Below are 13,452 nucleotides of genomic sequence, written 5' to 3' on the forward strand. Positions count from 1 at the left end.
ATAAGGGCGGAAGGCGAGAGGAAAAGCGAGGTAGTATTAGCAACATTCATTTAAAGTGTGACAACTTATTTTTACATTCTCAATGCTAGCAATGGATTTAACCTATTGGGCTAAACTCACTCGGATACTCTTGTACACTCTGAGAGATCAATCGTGGCTCTGATGGATAATTCTCTCTTTTTTTTCTTCTTTTTTTTTCTTTTTTTAAAAAAAAAAAAAAAACCTTTTAATATATATATATATATATATATATATATAATTTTTTATGATAGCTTTTGAGTTATAATTGTCTAATTAATAAAATTATTCTCATATTTGTAATTAGTCACCTCCGAGTGAGAATGAATATGTCCAGAGGGAAAAAGTTATAATCACTTGTTTTGTAGGGAGCCTCTTTCTCTCTCTCTTTTTCTTCCCTCTTCTCCAACAAAAGTATAATGACTGTGAAACAACCCATAGGGATCCACAAGGAACTACATTGTAATGTAGATCTATAATATCTGAGTGAACATTCATCATTTGATGTGAACATAATTTACATTTTGGATTCCTGGCAAATGAACTAAATTTTAATTTTCTTACAAAATTCTGCTGTCAAATGAATAGACCCAAAAAAAAAAAAAAAACAAAAGGAAGAAAAAAAGTTTCCTATTCTTTAATGTACTTTCTCCAGGAACAAATTTCCTACACAATTCTTGCCAACTGACCAAATAGCGAGAAGGATTAATCAGAACGCGGCAACAAAAAGCTAAAACCTGAGTTCTCATGAATAAGAGCAGGTGGTTCAATGTCTGAAATCTCTATTTGTTCCATCGACTTCGATATGTCATCTACTGAAAATGGAATGCTGCAACATGAACCGTTGTAAGATGTCAGTGATAGATCACCTAAAGACAGGTTTGAGAAAATAATACCAAGCAGGTTCATGGGGGGTTTTAGCAAATTATAAAATGCCTATCAAACTGCATATAATAACAGTTTAATTACAGAATGTCCATCCATTCAAATACTTCATTTTTTTTGTCTATTAGAGACATCAATTTGATGATTACATATGTTTATAAAAGATGCATATCAATATTAGGTTTTTATTTATTTATTTTTTATTATTTTATTTGGTTGTTGTGTGCGTGTCAAAAATGAAGTTGAAGTAACATAAAAACTAGAATCATCAGTAAATTTATCATACTCAAAAGGGTTACCATAAGATTGTCAATGATGTTAACATGAAGGACAACTTGTTAAGAGTCAATTTAGCAAAGAAAATAATCTTCAAGCATGGAATATCATTATTGAAGTCCTCATTCAGTAATTGTCAAGTTCCCATCCTACCTCCTACGAAATGCAAAGAAAAATACACAAATGAAGGCTGAGTTTGGTTATGATGAAAATGGTGGAAAGTGAGGGAAAGGGAAAAAATAAAAACTTATTCAAAATAGTGGAAGTTACAAGAAAAATAATTGTCCTGTGCAACCTATGTTAGCATGGTAACTAAGTTTTTAGCTTCTTGCAAAAAAAACACAGGAAAATACAGGAAAGTTTAAAATTGTTCATAAAAGTGGTTACTTATAATTTAGAATTCCAAATTTATCTCTATTTCCGTACAAAAATTTTCATCCCAATCAAATGCATGCAAGAAAATATCTTTTCTTTTCCATCTTTTCTTTCACTGCACTTTCTTACCAATTTCACTTTCCACCATTTATTTCTTTACAATCAAATGGACCCAAAAGGGCCGGCCGACAAGATCACCACGTGGGAAAATGTTACTGACCTCGAATCATCATCCAACAGAAAAGAATTGCTAACTGCATTGTTTGAATCTTCAGTCATCAACACCCTCATGCTGGAAATAACCTGGCATGATATTCACATGCCCAAATCTTATCATGACTAGCTTTCTACCATTAATTTATGTAGTACTACGAAATTTATTACTCTTGTGATGAAGATAATTTTTAACCAACTTACATCCGAGGATACACTATGCGTGCCATACTTGTCGTCCCAGTACATTGTACTTATCCGATACAGCTGCTGTATACTAAGCACCTGTGGAAGGAGAGACAAGGCTGGTTGAGATCTAAAAAGATTTTGAAGGAATAACCGTTTATCTGATATTCTAAAAAAAGTACCGGGCATAAGTAGTGGCTTATTTCGTCCAGTGTCTTCTTTGGCTTTTGATGTATAACCTGAATTAGAAAATAGAATATTTCAGGACAGCTCTACCATATTACTTTTTTACATCGTTGTTAGAACGACTAATGGTGAAAGAGAAGAGTCCAAGATGAACAATGAAAGGAAGGGTATACCAAAAACCCTATAGCCTGTCTGATATGCTTGAGCTCATCCCAAGCTGAACCTGCATACTGCAATATGTTTTTGCTTACTAAAATAGAAATTATACAACACAAAGTGAAGTGGTAATAAATCAATGCTGATGCTACCTCATCTGTTGCATTATAACACCAATGTTCGAGTTCAGCAAGTCCTGCTTTAACATATTCACCGTTACTGAATGAACAGCATTCTCTCCTTAATAGAAGGCTGTGGTCCCAAAAAGTGTGCACAAGGCCATAAGAAAAAACTTACTTGCAGTATAAATACTTCAAAAAGCATCTAAAGACAACAAGCAGACTACCTGTTGAATAGTTGAACATTGATGAATGAAAATATTTGTGTAAACACCTTGCGAACTAAAAATGGAGGTACCTGAAAATAGTAAAACAAAAAGAAAACAGGTAAGCAAAAGGGTGCTTCAGGAGAAAATCTATGCACAGTAAATAGAAACAGAAGCATTCCCACAAAATCCAAGCCAGTCAACTACGTAAATGGCACATTTAAGTGCCATGTTTGGAGAGCTGAAGTGGGTTGGAAGTAGACAAATAAAAACAATGTCTAGAAGCCAGACAAAGACACCAATTTTATCGAAACGGGTAATGGGGAAGAAGAAATGACATAACAAGGAATGAAAGCAGTGACAAATTTTACTGACATGATTTGTTTTCAGACTGTTCAAGAAAATTCCCAGGCTCTTCACAATCCCTTGCCAGTGAGCAATCAAAGCTTGCTGCGCTGCTGTAGTTGCAACTGAACGTGATGATCCCTTAACCAAGCTTGCCCTCGAAGTTCTTGGTGCCTATTTTTTCATATTCCGAAAGAAATTTTATACAGAAATAATTTACCAAGTAAATTAATAAAATAACCCATAGAATAAAGAATTTCATTCCTTCTTTTACCATAAATTGTGCCTGGTAATTTAAGAATCAAACAGATTCAATTACCTGGATGCACAACCCAAGCAATGGAGAAATCTCTTTCTTAAGGTTATCTCGAATCATTCCATAAATCTTTTCTACAAATGCTGTAAGTTGTTGCTTGAAAAGCAAAGCTGGGTATTTGGCTTCAACTTGGTGTAAAGTTTCTGCTCCACCAGTCAGGCCACCATTTACAAAGGAAAGATTAACTCCTTGCGGAGTTCCTCGGAAACTCTGTAAATAAAAATAATAGCAAACACCTGAAGTAACGAAAGGACTAAAACTTCATTTGATGACAGAACATGGAAATTCAAATGGGAACTTTAAATTACCTGTGTCATCCTTCCAAACAGAGTAGCCGAGGATGATCGACGGCGCTGAGGAGCCATTCCAGCGGCACCACTTGCTTTCAATGTACGCTGGAGTAGCAGCAGAAGAGTCGAGGAATTGGACAACCAATAGGCTAAGATGTCATTGTTATCCTGGGTCTTTAATCCAAATAATAATGCTTAGTATGAGAAGCCAATTATGACAAAAAGCGAAAACAAAGACACACTAGTAGCATATAGGATTAGATTATTCAAACCTCGATAGCATGGCCTATGGTCTGAATGATTCGGTCAAACACACTAGTCCGCTCAACTTCAAAAGATCTCCACTGTAGAAGGCATTTGTAGATGATACAAGCAGCAATTGGTCTGTTCCCTGCGAAGCCTAGGTGTTGTCCAATACATCGGATAAGAAGCTCCTGATTCTCTTGCTGTTTCTCATTAAGAGATTTTTGTGGTTTGTCCTCTACTTCTGAAAGATCCCTTTGGTTTAATGAAGGGCTATGCAGATCCTAAGGCATTTTTAATAGTAATCAACAAAAATGCATGTTTAAAAAAAGGATTGATGAAAACATGAAAATTTCATAAGACATGAAAATTTACCAAAGTTGTCTTTGTATCCACAAACAAATGACCACTCTCACCACCTCTCTGCCAATAGATGAAAACATGAAAATTTCATAAAACATCCACAACATTAGTTTATGATTTGAAGAAGATTGATTTCTGGGAGAACCTGAAGAATTGATCTGGAGCGTCCTGAGAGGATCTTATTAGGTGCCATGGAGACAGCCTGCTGACGAAGGACCTTATTCTCTGATTCTATATTGGTGAGTTTCTCTTCTAACCTGATTTGAATTCCAATAATTAACTAACTACATCTGATTACATGAAAACAGAAGCGTGAATATTTTCATAGATGTAGCTAATGGCTTTGTAACAGCAGCAAATAATTTTGTGTTGCACAAGAATACCAATATGTTGATAACTAAGCAAACATGAACTATGTTGCTATTGACACAGGAAATTTCAACAGTTCAATGCATACATGTACACCATATAACTGAGAAAATAACTAAAAAAATCAACAATCAGAAGCACTTGCTTTTTTTTGACCAGAATGTTTAAATCTTAACTGGGTTATGGGCAACTGGCAAAAAGCATACAAGAGGGACAAAAAAAAATTCAAGTTCAAACAGTATAAAATATGTTAATGAACTACGACATGATAGGAAAATACAAGAAATTCACTTTGCTGACAATAACTAACGATCAAATACAACAACAGGATTAGGTTGTTTGGTGAAACGTCAATTTAAAACTGCTGAAGAAGACTGGACTGTTGCTCTTTACATGCTTTCATGAATCTTATGATAAGGAAGGCAGCATTGGGATGTAAAATAAATTGAGATCCAACAGAATGAATAGAAGATAAATAGTTGTACACAATGATTAATGACATGCTGTTGGGAACAAACAAAATAAATTAGTGTTCTCAAAGAAACCAACACAGAGATCAACGAACGGTTTCCTCAAATTTGAAATTCATGCTCACTGAGGGAAGAGTGCATGACTAACCAGACTTCAGTGTATGGAGCTAAAACCCACACAATATGAAATACAAAAGCTGGAGAGGAAAGCATCTTAGGACAATGTTGGAAGCGGGAGTTCATGTGAATCAACAATGGAAAGGCTATTCGAACAAAGGATTAAGCTACTTAGTTTTGGTTACCAATCCAGAGATGATGGTTGTGCAGGATACAATAGTAATTATTCCTTTCAAGCAAATGATTTCCATATGGAATAAACCAAGAATCGTTAATTATACAATCAAGTCATACTGGAATACACACTAACATATTGACATGAATATATATAGTTTCATTTCAGGTAAATATATTTTTAATAAATTATAGTTTCAGACTTTCAGGTTAAAGTATATTCTTAATAAATTAATACTACCTGGTCAAAGATTCCTGGAGATGATGATTTTTTTCCTCTGTTTCTTCGAACTTTTTACGTCTTTCCTCACTAGTTTCATGAGATTCAGAATATTTCTTCCCCAATTCATCAGAATTTTGCTTTTCTGATTGCAGCAAGGCCTGAAGATCAAGTAAAAGAAGTTTTATTTGACCAGGGATATGCTTTTCACTAGCTTCACGACAATGTGATCCCAGAAATAACCTACTACTGATCCATTGCAAAATTATCATGATTCATGAGAGTCGAATTGAAGGTGTAGTTCTTCTTTAATGAGGTCATAGTGAAATATAATTTGAATAAGAATAAAGCAGATTAGGGATTAGGCCAACTCAGTGCTGGATATAGTATTCACATTCCTTTATCTTTGGTCATTACAGTTGCAATGCACGGATTTTATGGAACTTCAAACCATTTAACTTTCCGATGAAATGACTAAAAAATCCCAATTTTCATGAGTTTTCATTACTTCCTAACTAATTCCAAGGTCACCTTTCTAATTTTAAAATGTCCAATATCATGTACATTATTACCTGAAGCCTTCCTATTTGGCACATAAGTGTTGAGCAACTAAAGGAAAGAAACGGACTCAAACAGAAGACAGAAACAATGTTTACATCACTCCATAAATGTTTGTGCCTCCATAAGCATCAAATATTGGTGCTCTAATCATATTTTAGCCAAGATCTATGCCAGAAGCTGCACTTGACAAAAGATCATATATGATATAGTTATTATGGCCACTGCATACTTAATTCACATGTCTTTACTGAATGCATTAATGGATCCAGCCAGGTCATTGGTGTCACGTTGATGTGCAGAAACTCAAAGTTATCAAATCAGCAATCACCTTCCACAAAATTATAAATTGTGTATCCCACATAGCAGAAATTCGGAATCAGTTATACAAAAAAATGTTCTATTGTGTTACAAGAGTTTGTGAAAGAGAATTATTCTTGATCTATGAAATGGAAAATGTTTTGAAACAAATTTGTTCGACACTTTTTTTAAAAATGAATAAATTTTCCATCTGCTAGTCAATGCAGTAGTTGTATAATGCATTGTATATTAGGTGAAAAATTGATCAAAACTCCAAACGTTTGATACAATGGAATAAACTAATAGGGCTGTGCGTGCTAACCCGTTACCCAACCAAACCAACTGGACCGACCCAAACCAAGAGGCCACAGGTGGTTTCGAACATAGCAACGGTTGGCAATGGTTTTTGCTGGCTTGATTTAGCTGGCTCGCGGCCGGTGATGGATTTATAACATTTGAAACCATCGAAACCGATCCGACCGAATATATTAATATAATATATATATATATATATATAGATCTCCCTGTAAAGCTTTTATTATTTGGTGGCTATCCATTTACTTGACAGCTTATTTATCACCTCGGTGGCTGTGTCCACTTACTCTTTGAGAAGACTAAGAGCATCTCCAACAGTTTACTCAAATTTTATTCTAAAATATTATTAAAAAATTTATTCCCCATTTTAGGAATCACTTTCTCATTTACTTTCCCCACCAAACTCCCTATTCTTTCTCTATTCTATTAAAATAATATTTTTAATTATTTTTAAATTTAAATATTTTTTTAATAATAAAATAATGAAAAGCCAACCAAACACCAGCAGCACGGCAGAGGAAAACAAATAGGGGAGGTCGACTGGGCAGTCGACCGGTTAGGTCATTTTTGAGCATTTTTCTTCTTCAGCTACAAGGCACTCACGAACATCCTGGGGGGATGTCCGAGGGAACGTCTAGGGGACTTCCCCTTCATGCCTTCAACATAATAAAATAAGAATTTATTAGATATAAGGGAGCTACAGTAACTCCTTACGCATTGTAGCAAAAACTAGTTTAGGGAATTGTTTAGGGGAGCAGCTGGAGGTGTATTAAGTGATTTCAACCCCTTAAAATAGATAAGGGGTGGGTTTAGGGGGATTGCTAGGGATGCTCTAAAGGGCTTAATTTTAAACTATAATTTCATATTCCAATAAAAAAAATATATATATAATCAATTAAGGAGTCAGACGACTCTCTCTATTCAGTCAATACAGAGGCTTCGTTTGGGAAGTGGCTATTTTAGTAGGCTATTTTAGTTTTTGACTATTTTAGTAGGCTAAAATTTTTGTGTTTGGGAAGATGATTGGATTTTTTTGTAGTTGGATGTGATGTTTGTGAGAGAAAAAGTGAAATAATTATGGGTTTGATGTGATATTTTGTCTTATTAGCTATTTTAGCCTATTTTGTCTTTTTGTGAATTTTAGCCTAAATTGGGCTATTTTTTTTCTTCCCAAACACCCCCAGAAAGACTATCTATTCACATCTCTCAAGACACAGGCTCACATCTCTCAAGACACAGCCTCTCCTTTCTCCCTCCTGTCTTTGCGTTTCCCCCCCTCTCTCTTTCTAGAAGAGTCACCCTCTTCAGATAATTGTTTACTCTCATCTCATAGATCATGTAGCAAAACCTTTTTGATATTCGATCTTTCTCTTTCGATGTTGGCAGACAATGATCCTGAGCGATGATATTTACCATGAGTGGCGGTAATGGTGTTGATGAACAATGGCGGTGGTGAGTTCGCCCTCTCTCTCTCTCTCTCTCTCAAATCTATGTTAGATTTTTATTTAAATCAATATGTATCCATATGTAAAATATCATCATGTATATATTAATTTTGAGATTTGAATCCATTTTTGTTCCTCCAACATCTTTGTTTCACAGATTTTTGAACTCGACCGAACCGAACCGCCAAATCGTATTGTTTGGTTCAGTCGATTTCGATCAGGAGGTCGGTCAAAAATGGGTGGGTGATTTCCTAACCCGAAGGTATTGGTTCGGATGATGGGCCAAGTGTAAACCCGATCCGGACCGACCGGACCGACCCATGCACACCCTTAGTAAAAACTAAATGGTTATAAAAGTTACCTTTAAATTATTGACCTCTGCCGTTAGAAGTTCGACTTTTTTGGTATCTTCAACAAAAACTCGGGTTTCCTTGATGACGGGAGGTGCTTCTTCAATAGCCTTCCTTGCAGCTTCTCGTTCCTTGACGAGCAATGCATTTGTCTCATCAATTTTGCTTTGCATAACTTGCAAAGAATTCTGCAATTTTGCTATCTCTTGTGTTTTTGCTTCTTCCAAGTCAGTCTGCATGCATGAATTCAAATCTTGGCATAAGCAAGAGAAAATTAAGAACTTCAAGTTCTTTTCATGGTACAGGATCAAAAAAGTAAATGAAGGATTTTGAAGTCAAACAGATTTTATAAGATCAACTGATCGACAATTGATTGAAATTCTACCCAACTGCATATCAAGCACTAGATCCTTGTTGCAATGTGTCACAGTCTTATATATGAACTTCCCATGGAAGATGCCCATAAGACTGAGCAATATTATCTACAGAAATGATGCCTATATAAAGAGCCTAACAGTACCCTTAAACGTTTTTCCAATTGTAAACGCCATGTAAGTTCTTCCACATGTTTCTCAAGCTTATCCTTTGCTTCTTTAAGTGCACCTGTTTCCCTTGCAGCCTGCAGAGAGTTTGATTTGGAGGTCAATATTCAGCTATGGGAAAGAGGTTTCAAGGGGAAGTTAAACACAGTGACATAATGCACATAGTAAAATAAGATGCCAAATAAAACCCTTACATAAAATAAAAATAGATCAATGCATATCAGTTTACAAAAGGTTGCAAGGAAGAATCAGAACCTTACACGACCTTCCAATTTCACCCATGCGGATACATTTTACTTCTTAAATTTAATTCAATGAATATTCTTATACCATCGAGTAACAGTTCATGAAGCACAAAAAATAAAATAAAAATCAACTTCAATAGCAAAATAGCATCAAGACTAACCATTTTGAGCTTCCGTAGCTCTTTCCTACCAATTGTTCCCCTCCATCTGCATTGTGCAACTATTGCTCCTCTTTTGAGTTTTTTATAATATGAATAAGCTCTATGACAACGCCACCGAGTCTAACAAAAGAAGCATTTATTAGAGATCTTCATACAGTTAAAAGTCAATCCTCCAAGGTAAGAGATCATGAAGCTACCAACCTGAATAATGGTTGCAGCTTTGGTTTGCTTCCTGAATCTGAATTTTTTATGAGCATCCATTGCACGTAAACCTGTTTGCAGAACAAGCACTGAGACCTGGAGTCTTCGATAGGCCTTTCTGGCCTGGTATCTACGTACATGCTTCTGGATTCTCACAGCAGCTGCCTTCCTTCTCATGCTCTCATAAAGTTTGCAAGCAAGTCTACCTAAAAGCCATACCAAAAACAAGTGAAAACAAAAATAAAAAAAATAAAATGCTTTGTAGTCAACATATGCCTAGTGTGTTGGCTACTAAATATGAGGGAGAAAAAGAAAATTAAGAAAAATAAAATAAAAAGAAAGAAACAAATACTAATAGCATAATAATTTTTTATACTATCTGAAAATGGAAATACACCTAGTTACAATGTTGATCCAAGCTTTGTGATTTTTAGATGGCTCACCTCTCCACACTGACTGAGTATAAATAGCAGCCTCTCTCAATGTTAAGAACTGTTTGCGAATACTATGAGTTCGTATGCGCCGCTGAATTGCTTTCGCTGCATTAATGAGTACCTCTGCTCTCCTTGCATCTAATTCAGCCATCTGGCCAGCTCTTAGGAAAACCTTTGTTTTACCTATCTGTAAAACCATTTAATGATCCATTATATAAATGCCTCCAGCAAAATTTTGTGGGAGGAATCCTCCATGTTTGAAATATTTGAAAGGTAATTAACATATTAATTATCTGCTAAATAAACTATTGTAACAATATGCATAAGCATTTGAAATAGCTGAATGAAGCTTAAAACTGAACAACTATAATCCTTTTAAATGATTAAAGCAGTTATCAAAAGCAGCAAAAGAACTTCTGGTATTACCTGGAACCCTTTAAGCCCCTTCTTTTCAAGAATCTTTTGGCATGCCACCTTTTCATCATAGCTGCTTACAAATGTATTATGTTTATAAAGGAAAGAACATTCACATCTTTTAAAGTAAAATCAAACTATCCAACAACTGAACTAAATTGACCAAGTAGGAGAAAGCTAAAACAGGTTAATGTCCGCCAAAATTGCAGTTCAAGCCAAAAAAGAGAACTTACTTCCCTGCCAAAACCTCTGGTGCAAGGAGTCCAAATCTGTTTACAAATTCAAAAAAAGGTCGGCGAGTAGGGTAGCCAGCACAACTAATTCTGATTGCCTCTAAGACACCCTACAACAACATCACTGTCATGACTAAATCCACAAATTGTAGAAACCAGCAACAACTAAGATATCAAATATACTTACACCACAACGCAATTGTTGCATGACGTTGGCATTCTCAAATACGGCAGGTTTCAGAAGATTATTTGGCTTTACACATCTAATGTAGTGAGGTTCTGTAGCATTTAATGTTTCCATCAACTGTTGTAATTGTAGCTGCATCATTAGGTCATACAAACATTAGTTGCCAACGTTTTTGTTCATCATATGTTATATTAGTTGTCAACTTTCTGGAAGTCAAAAAGGCAGCCAACTATGTGTTGATAGTGACATGAAATGGTAGATCTCAATGGATGACAATCCAATCAAAACAACAAAAGAAAAAAAAACTACATTAGCTACTGCTATTTTTGGGTCAAAATCAGCAACACTGTTACCAAAATAGAAGCAAAGATACCTTAAAACGAGAACCAATTGAAGAAAATTTGGAAGATTTGGTATTCTCTTCACGGATTGGAGGGAGAAGGCCTGCCACAAAAGGGCATTTGGAAGCACTCAACAACTCTTGGTGTTCAGCAACCACATAGTCTTTGTTTTTGTCCAAAAATTGGTCTGATTGGTATTGAACCTGGAATTTAACGAGTTAAGGGAAAATATCTGAAGCGTTATAAATACCCAGAGTACACAGGAATGCTGCGTTGGTTGTTGAACATACCTCGCCAGCATAATGTGAAATTGTGAAATCTGTACGAGACAGTTTTGGCTTGACAAATCGCTTGTGACTTTTAAATGTCTGGTAAAGCTTGTTTGAAAATGTTTCATGTGTTGACTTTGGAAACATACTGAAAATAAAGGGGCCAGTGAACAAAAATAAGAAGAATCAATATAAGAATTAATTAAAACTTTAATTTTGAGATTTCCACACAGGTTAATCAAAATAATGCATTTTCAATATACTTTGACCTAGAAAGGGGAAAAAAAGTTGAAAAGTATTGGAAGACAGCAATTTTAAAGAACCATGAACACCTCTTTTGAGAATGAAACAGCAAAATATGAGGGAAAAAAGTGAACATATTTATTATACCAGGCTTCATCAAGGAGAGCAACTATTCCACCTGGTTTCTGCAAAAGGGAATGACATAAGTTAAGGAATCACGAAGGAATAATAATTGTAACATCCACAATTCCATATTCAAATGAGTGAATATATAATAAGCCCATGATTGTACCATAGAAAGAACTCTAGGAACAAGTGCTTCTCTTCATAACAATAAATCTAGGTAAAATGGAATGGAAAATAGTGTTACATTATGCCATTTATTTGATGCCAGAAGGAGAAACTGCAATAACCACATTCCGGGATCATTTACTAAGGCCTAATCTATCCTTTATTCTTTGATTAGGCCCCTATGAAATTATAAATTTTCAAGCCAAATACATGGACATCTATTCAACTTGGCCTCGTTTGTCAAGTGGCTGTTTTAGCTAAAAGCCAAAAAGTTACTAAAAAAATCAAAAAGTCAACAACTTATACAAAAAAGTCAAAGATTCCCTTTTCTCTCTACTTTTTGCACATCTTTTCGTAAAAAACCAAAAAGTCAGCCCAAACCTACTAGTTTTTTTTACCTCATATTTCAGCCAAAAAGTTACTAAAATAGCCTGTTCCCAAACGAGGCCTTAAACTTTTAGAAGTCACAGCATTTGAACTTTTATTTAAACATCTAGTGTCAAACCGACACCATATCTTTATACAATGAAAGCAAGAAAATGTTAAATAGATGAAACAACTACCTAAATAAAGAAAATAAAAAGTAGAATAAATATGCGGATGGTTTTGTAAATAGCACTACCAAAACACACAAAAACAAAATGTTGTGAACCAAAAAGACCTAACACATGCAAGAATTCAAGCCACAAGACAAACAGCTCAGCTGGTTGGACTAGTGAAATAGTACCCAACCTTGTGTTTTGGTTCATAAAAGAAGTTTTAAAAGAGAACTAGAAGCTTCAAAAGGATATATCTATACAAAGAACTACAAGTTTCAAGCACAGCTAAAGCCACTCAGCTCCAAGGAACAAAATTTTGTTTCTTTTCCATCAAAACGGAAGAAACGTTTCTGTTTCCAACGACACTGAACCAAAACATTAGTGGAATACTAAAATTTCAATGATTCAACTGAAATATACTGAAATGCACCGAAACACATCGAAACTCTACAAGACATACCAAAACAATGAGCTGTTTTAACATTGCTCATTTATATTTGCCTCTTTTTGTCAAAAGAAAATTTTGAGAATAAAGAAAAGCATTAAATTTATTAGAGAATCTGAGAAAGGAGAAGAGGAGAAATAGAGAGGAGAAGACCAAACAAGAATGATTAAATCACTTTTTTCATCCCTACTTACTACTACTAGATTTTTTCAATTTTTTTAATGTTTTTTCTTACAATGGAAAACCTCTTCCATTTATATAGGTTTTAGACTAGTTTTTGTTTTCAACATTTTTGAACGTTTTCAATTTCTTTTTTCTTATTTCCCTTGCGTATCCAAAACACTTCTGAAATGTTTCCTAAAGGTTTCCATTTCCAAGCTAACCAAAATAACATACTGAAACAAAACTTTGA

The 13,452-nt window shown here is 34.9% G+C and overlaps 1 protein-coding gene across 1 annotated transcript in view; it reads right to left on the reverse strand.

Moving 5' to 3' along the window:
* Positions 1-466: 466 nt before the first annotated feature.
* LOC145814721 (myosin-11-like) overlaps positions 467-13,452 on the reverse strand; it is a 19,775-nt gene continuing 6,789 nt past the window's right edge. The window contains exons 14-38 of the mRNA XM_082911723.1: positions 11,913-11,950; positions 11,544-11,670; positions 11,286-11,456; positions 10,913-11,044; positions 10,726-10,835; positions 10,505-10,565; positions 10,088-10,265; positions 9,645-9,850; positions 9,444-9,563; positions 9,016-9,114; positions 8,507-8,728; positions 5,549-5,688; positions 4,323-4,434; positions 4,190-4,237; positions 3,844-4,098; positions 3,590-3,745; positions 3,285-3,491; positions 2,996-3,139; positions 2,642-2,712; positions 2,448-2,547; positions 2,313-2,369; positions 2,136-2,192; positions 1,972-2,052; positions 1,775-1,857; positions 467-847 (exon numbers count right to left, since the gene is read on the reverse strand). Coding sequence (XP_082767849.1) covers positions 724-847; positions 1,775-1,857; positions 1,972-2,052; positions 2,136-2,192; positions 2,313-2,369; positions 2,448-2,547; positions 2,642-2,712; positions 2,996-3,139; positions 3,285-3,491; positions 3,590-3,745; positions 3,844-4,098; positions 4,190-4,237; positions 4,323-4,434; positions 5,549-5,688; positions 8,507-8,728; positions 9,016-9,114; positions 9,444-9,563; positions 9,645-9,850; positions 10,088-10,265; positions 10,505-10,565; positions 10,726-10,835; positions 10,913-11,044; positions 11,286-11,456; positions 11,544-11,670; positions 11,913-11,950 — 3,099 coding nt within the window. The 3' untranslated portion in view covers positions 467-723. The remainder of the gene's footprint in view (positions 848-1,774; positions 1,858-1,971; positions 2,053-2,135; positions 2,193-2,312; positions 2,370-2,447; positions 2,548-2,641; positions 2,713-2,995; positions 3,140-3,284; positions 3,492-3,589; positions 3,746-3,843; positions 4,099-4,189; positions 4,238-4,322; positions 4,435-5,548; positions 5,689-8,506; positions 8,729-9,015; positions 9,115-9,443; positions 9,564-9,644; positions 9,851-10,087; positions 10,266-10,504; positions 10,566-10,725; positions 10,836-10,912; positions 11,045-11,285; positions 11,457-11,543; positions 11,671-11,912; positions 11,951-13,452) is intronic.

This window comes from Camellia sinensis, unplaced genomic scaffold, assembly GCF_055761805.1.
Source record: "Camellia sinensis isolate YWXY unplaced genomic scaffold, ASM5576180v1 Unanchor12, whole genome shotgun sequence".
NCBI classification, from domain to species: Eukaryota; Viridiplantae; Streptophyta; class Magnoliopsida; order Ericales; family Theaceae; genus Camellia; species Camellia sinensis.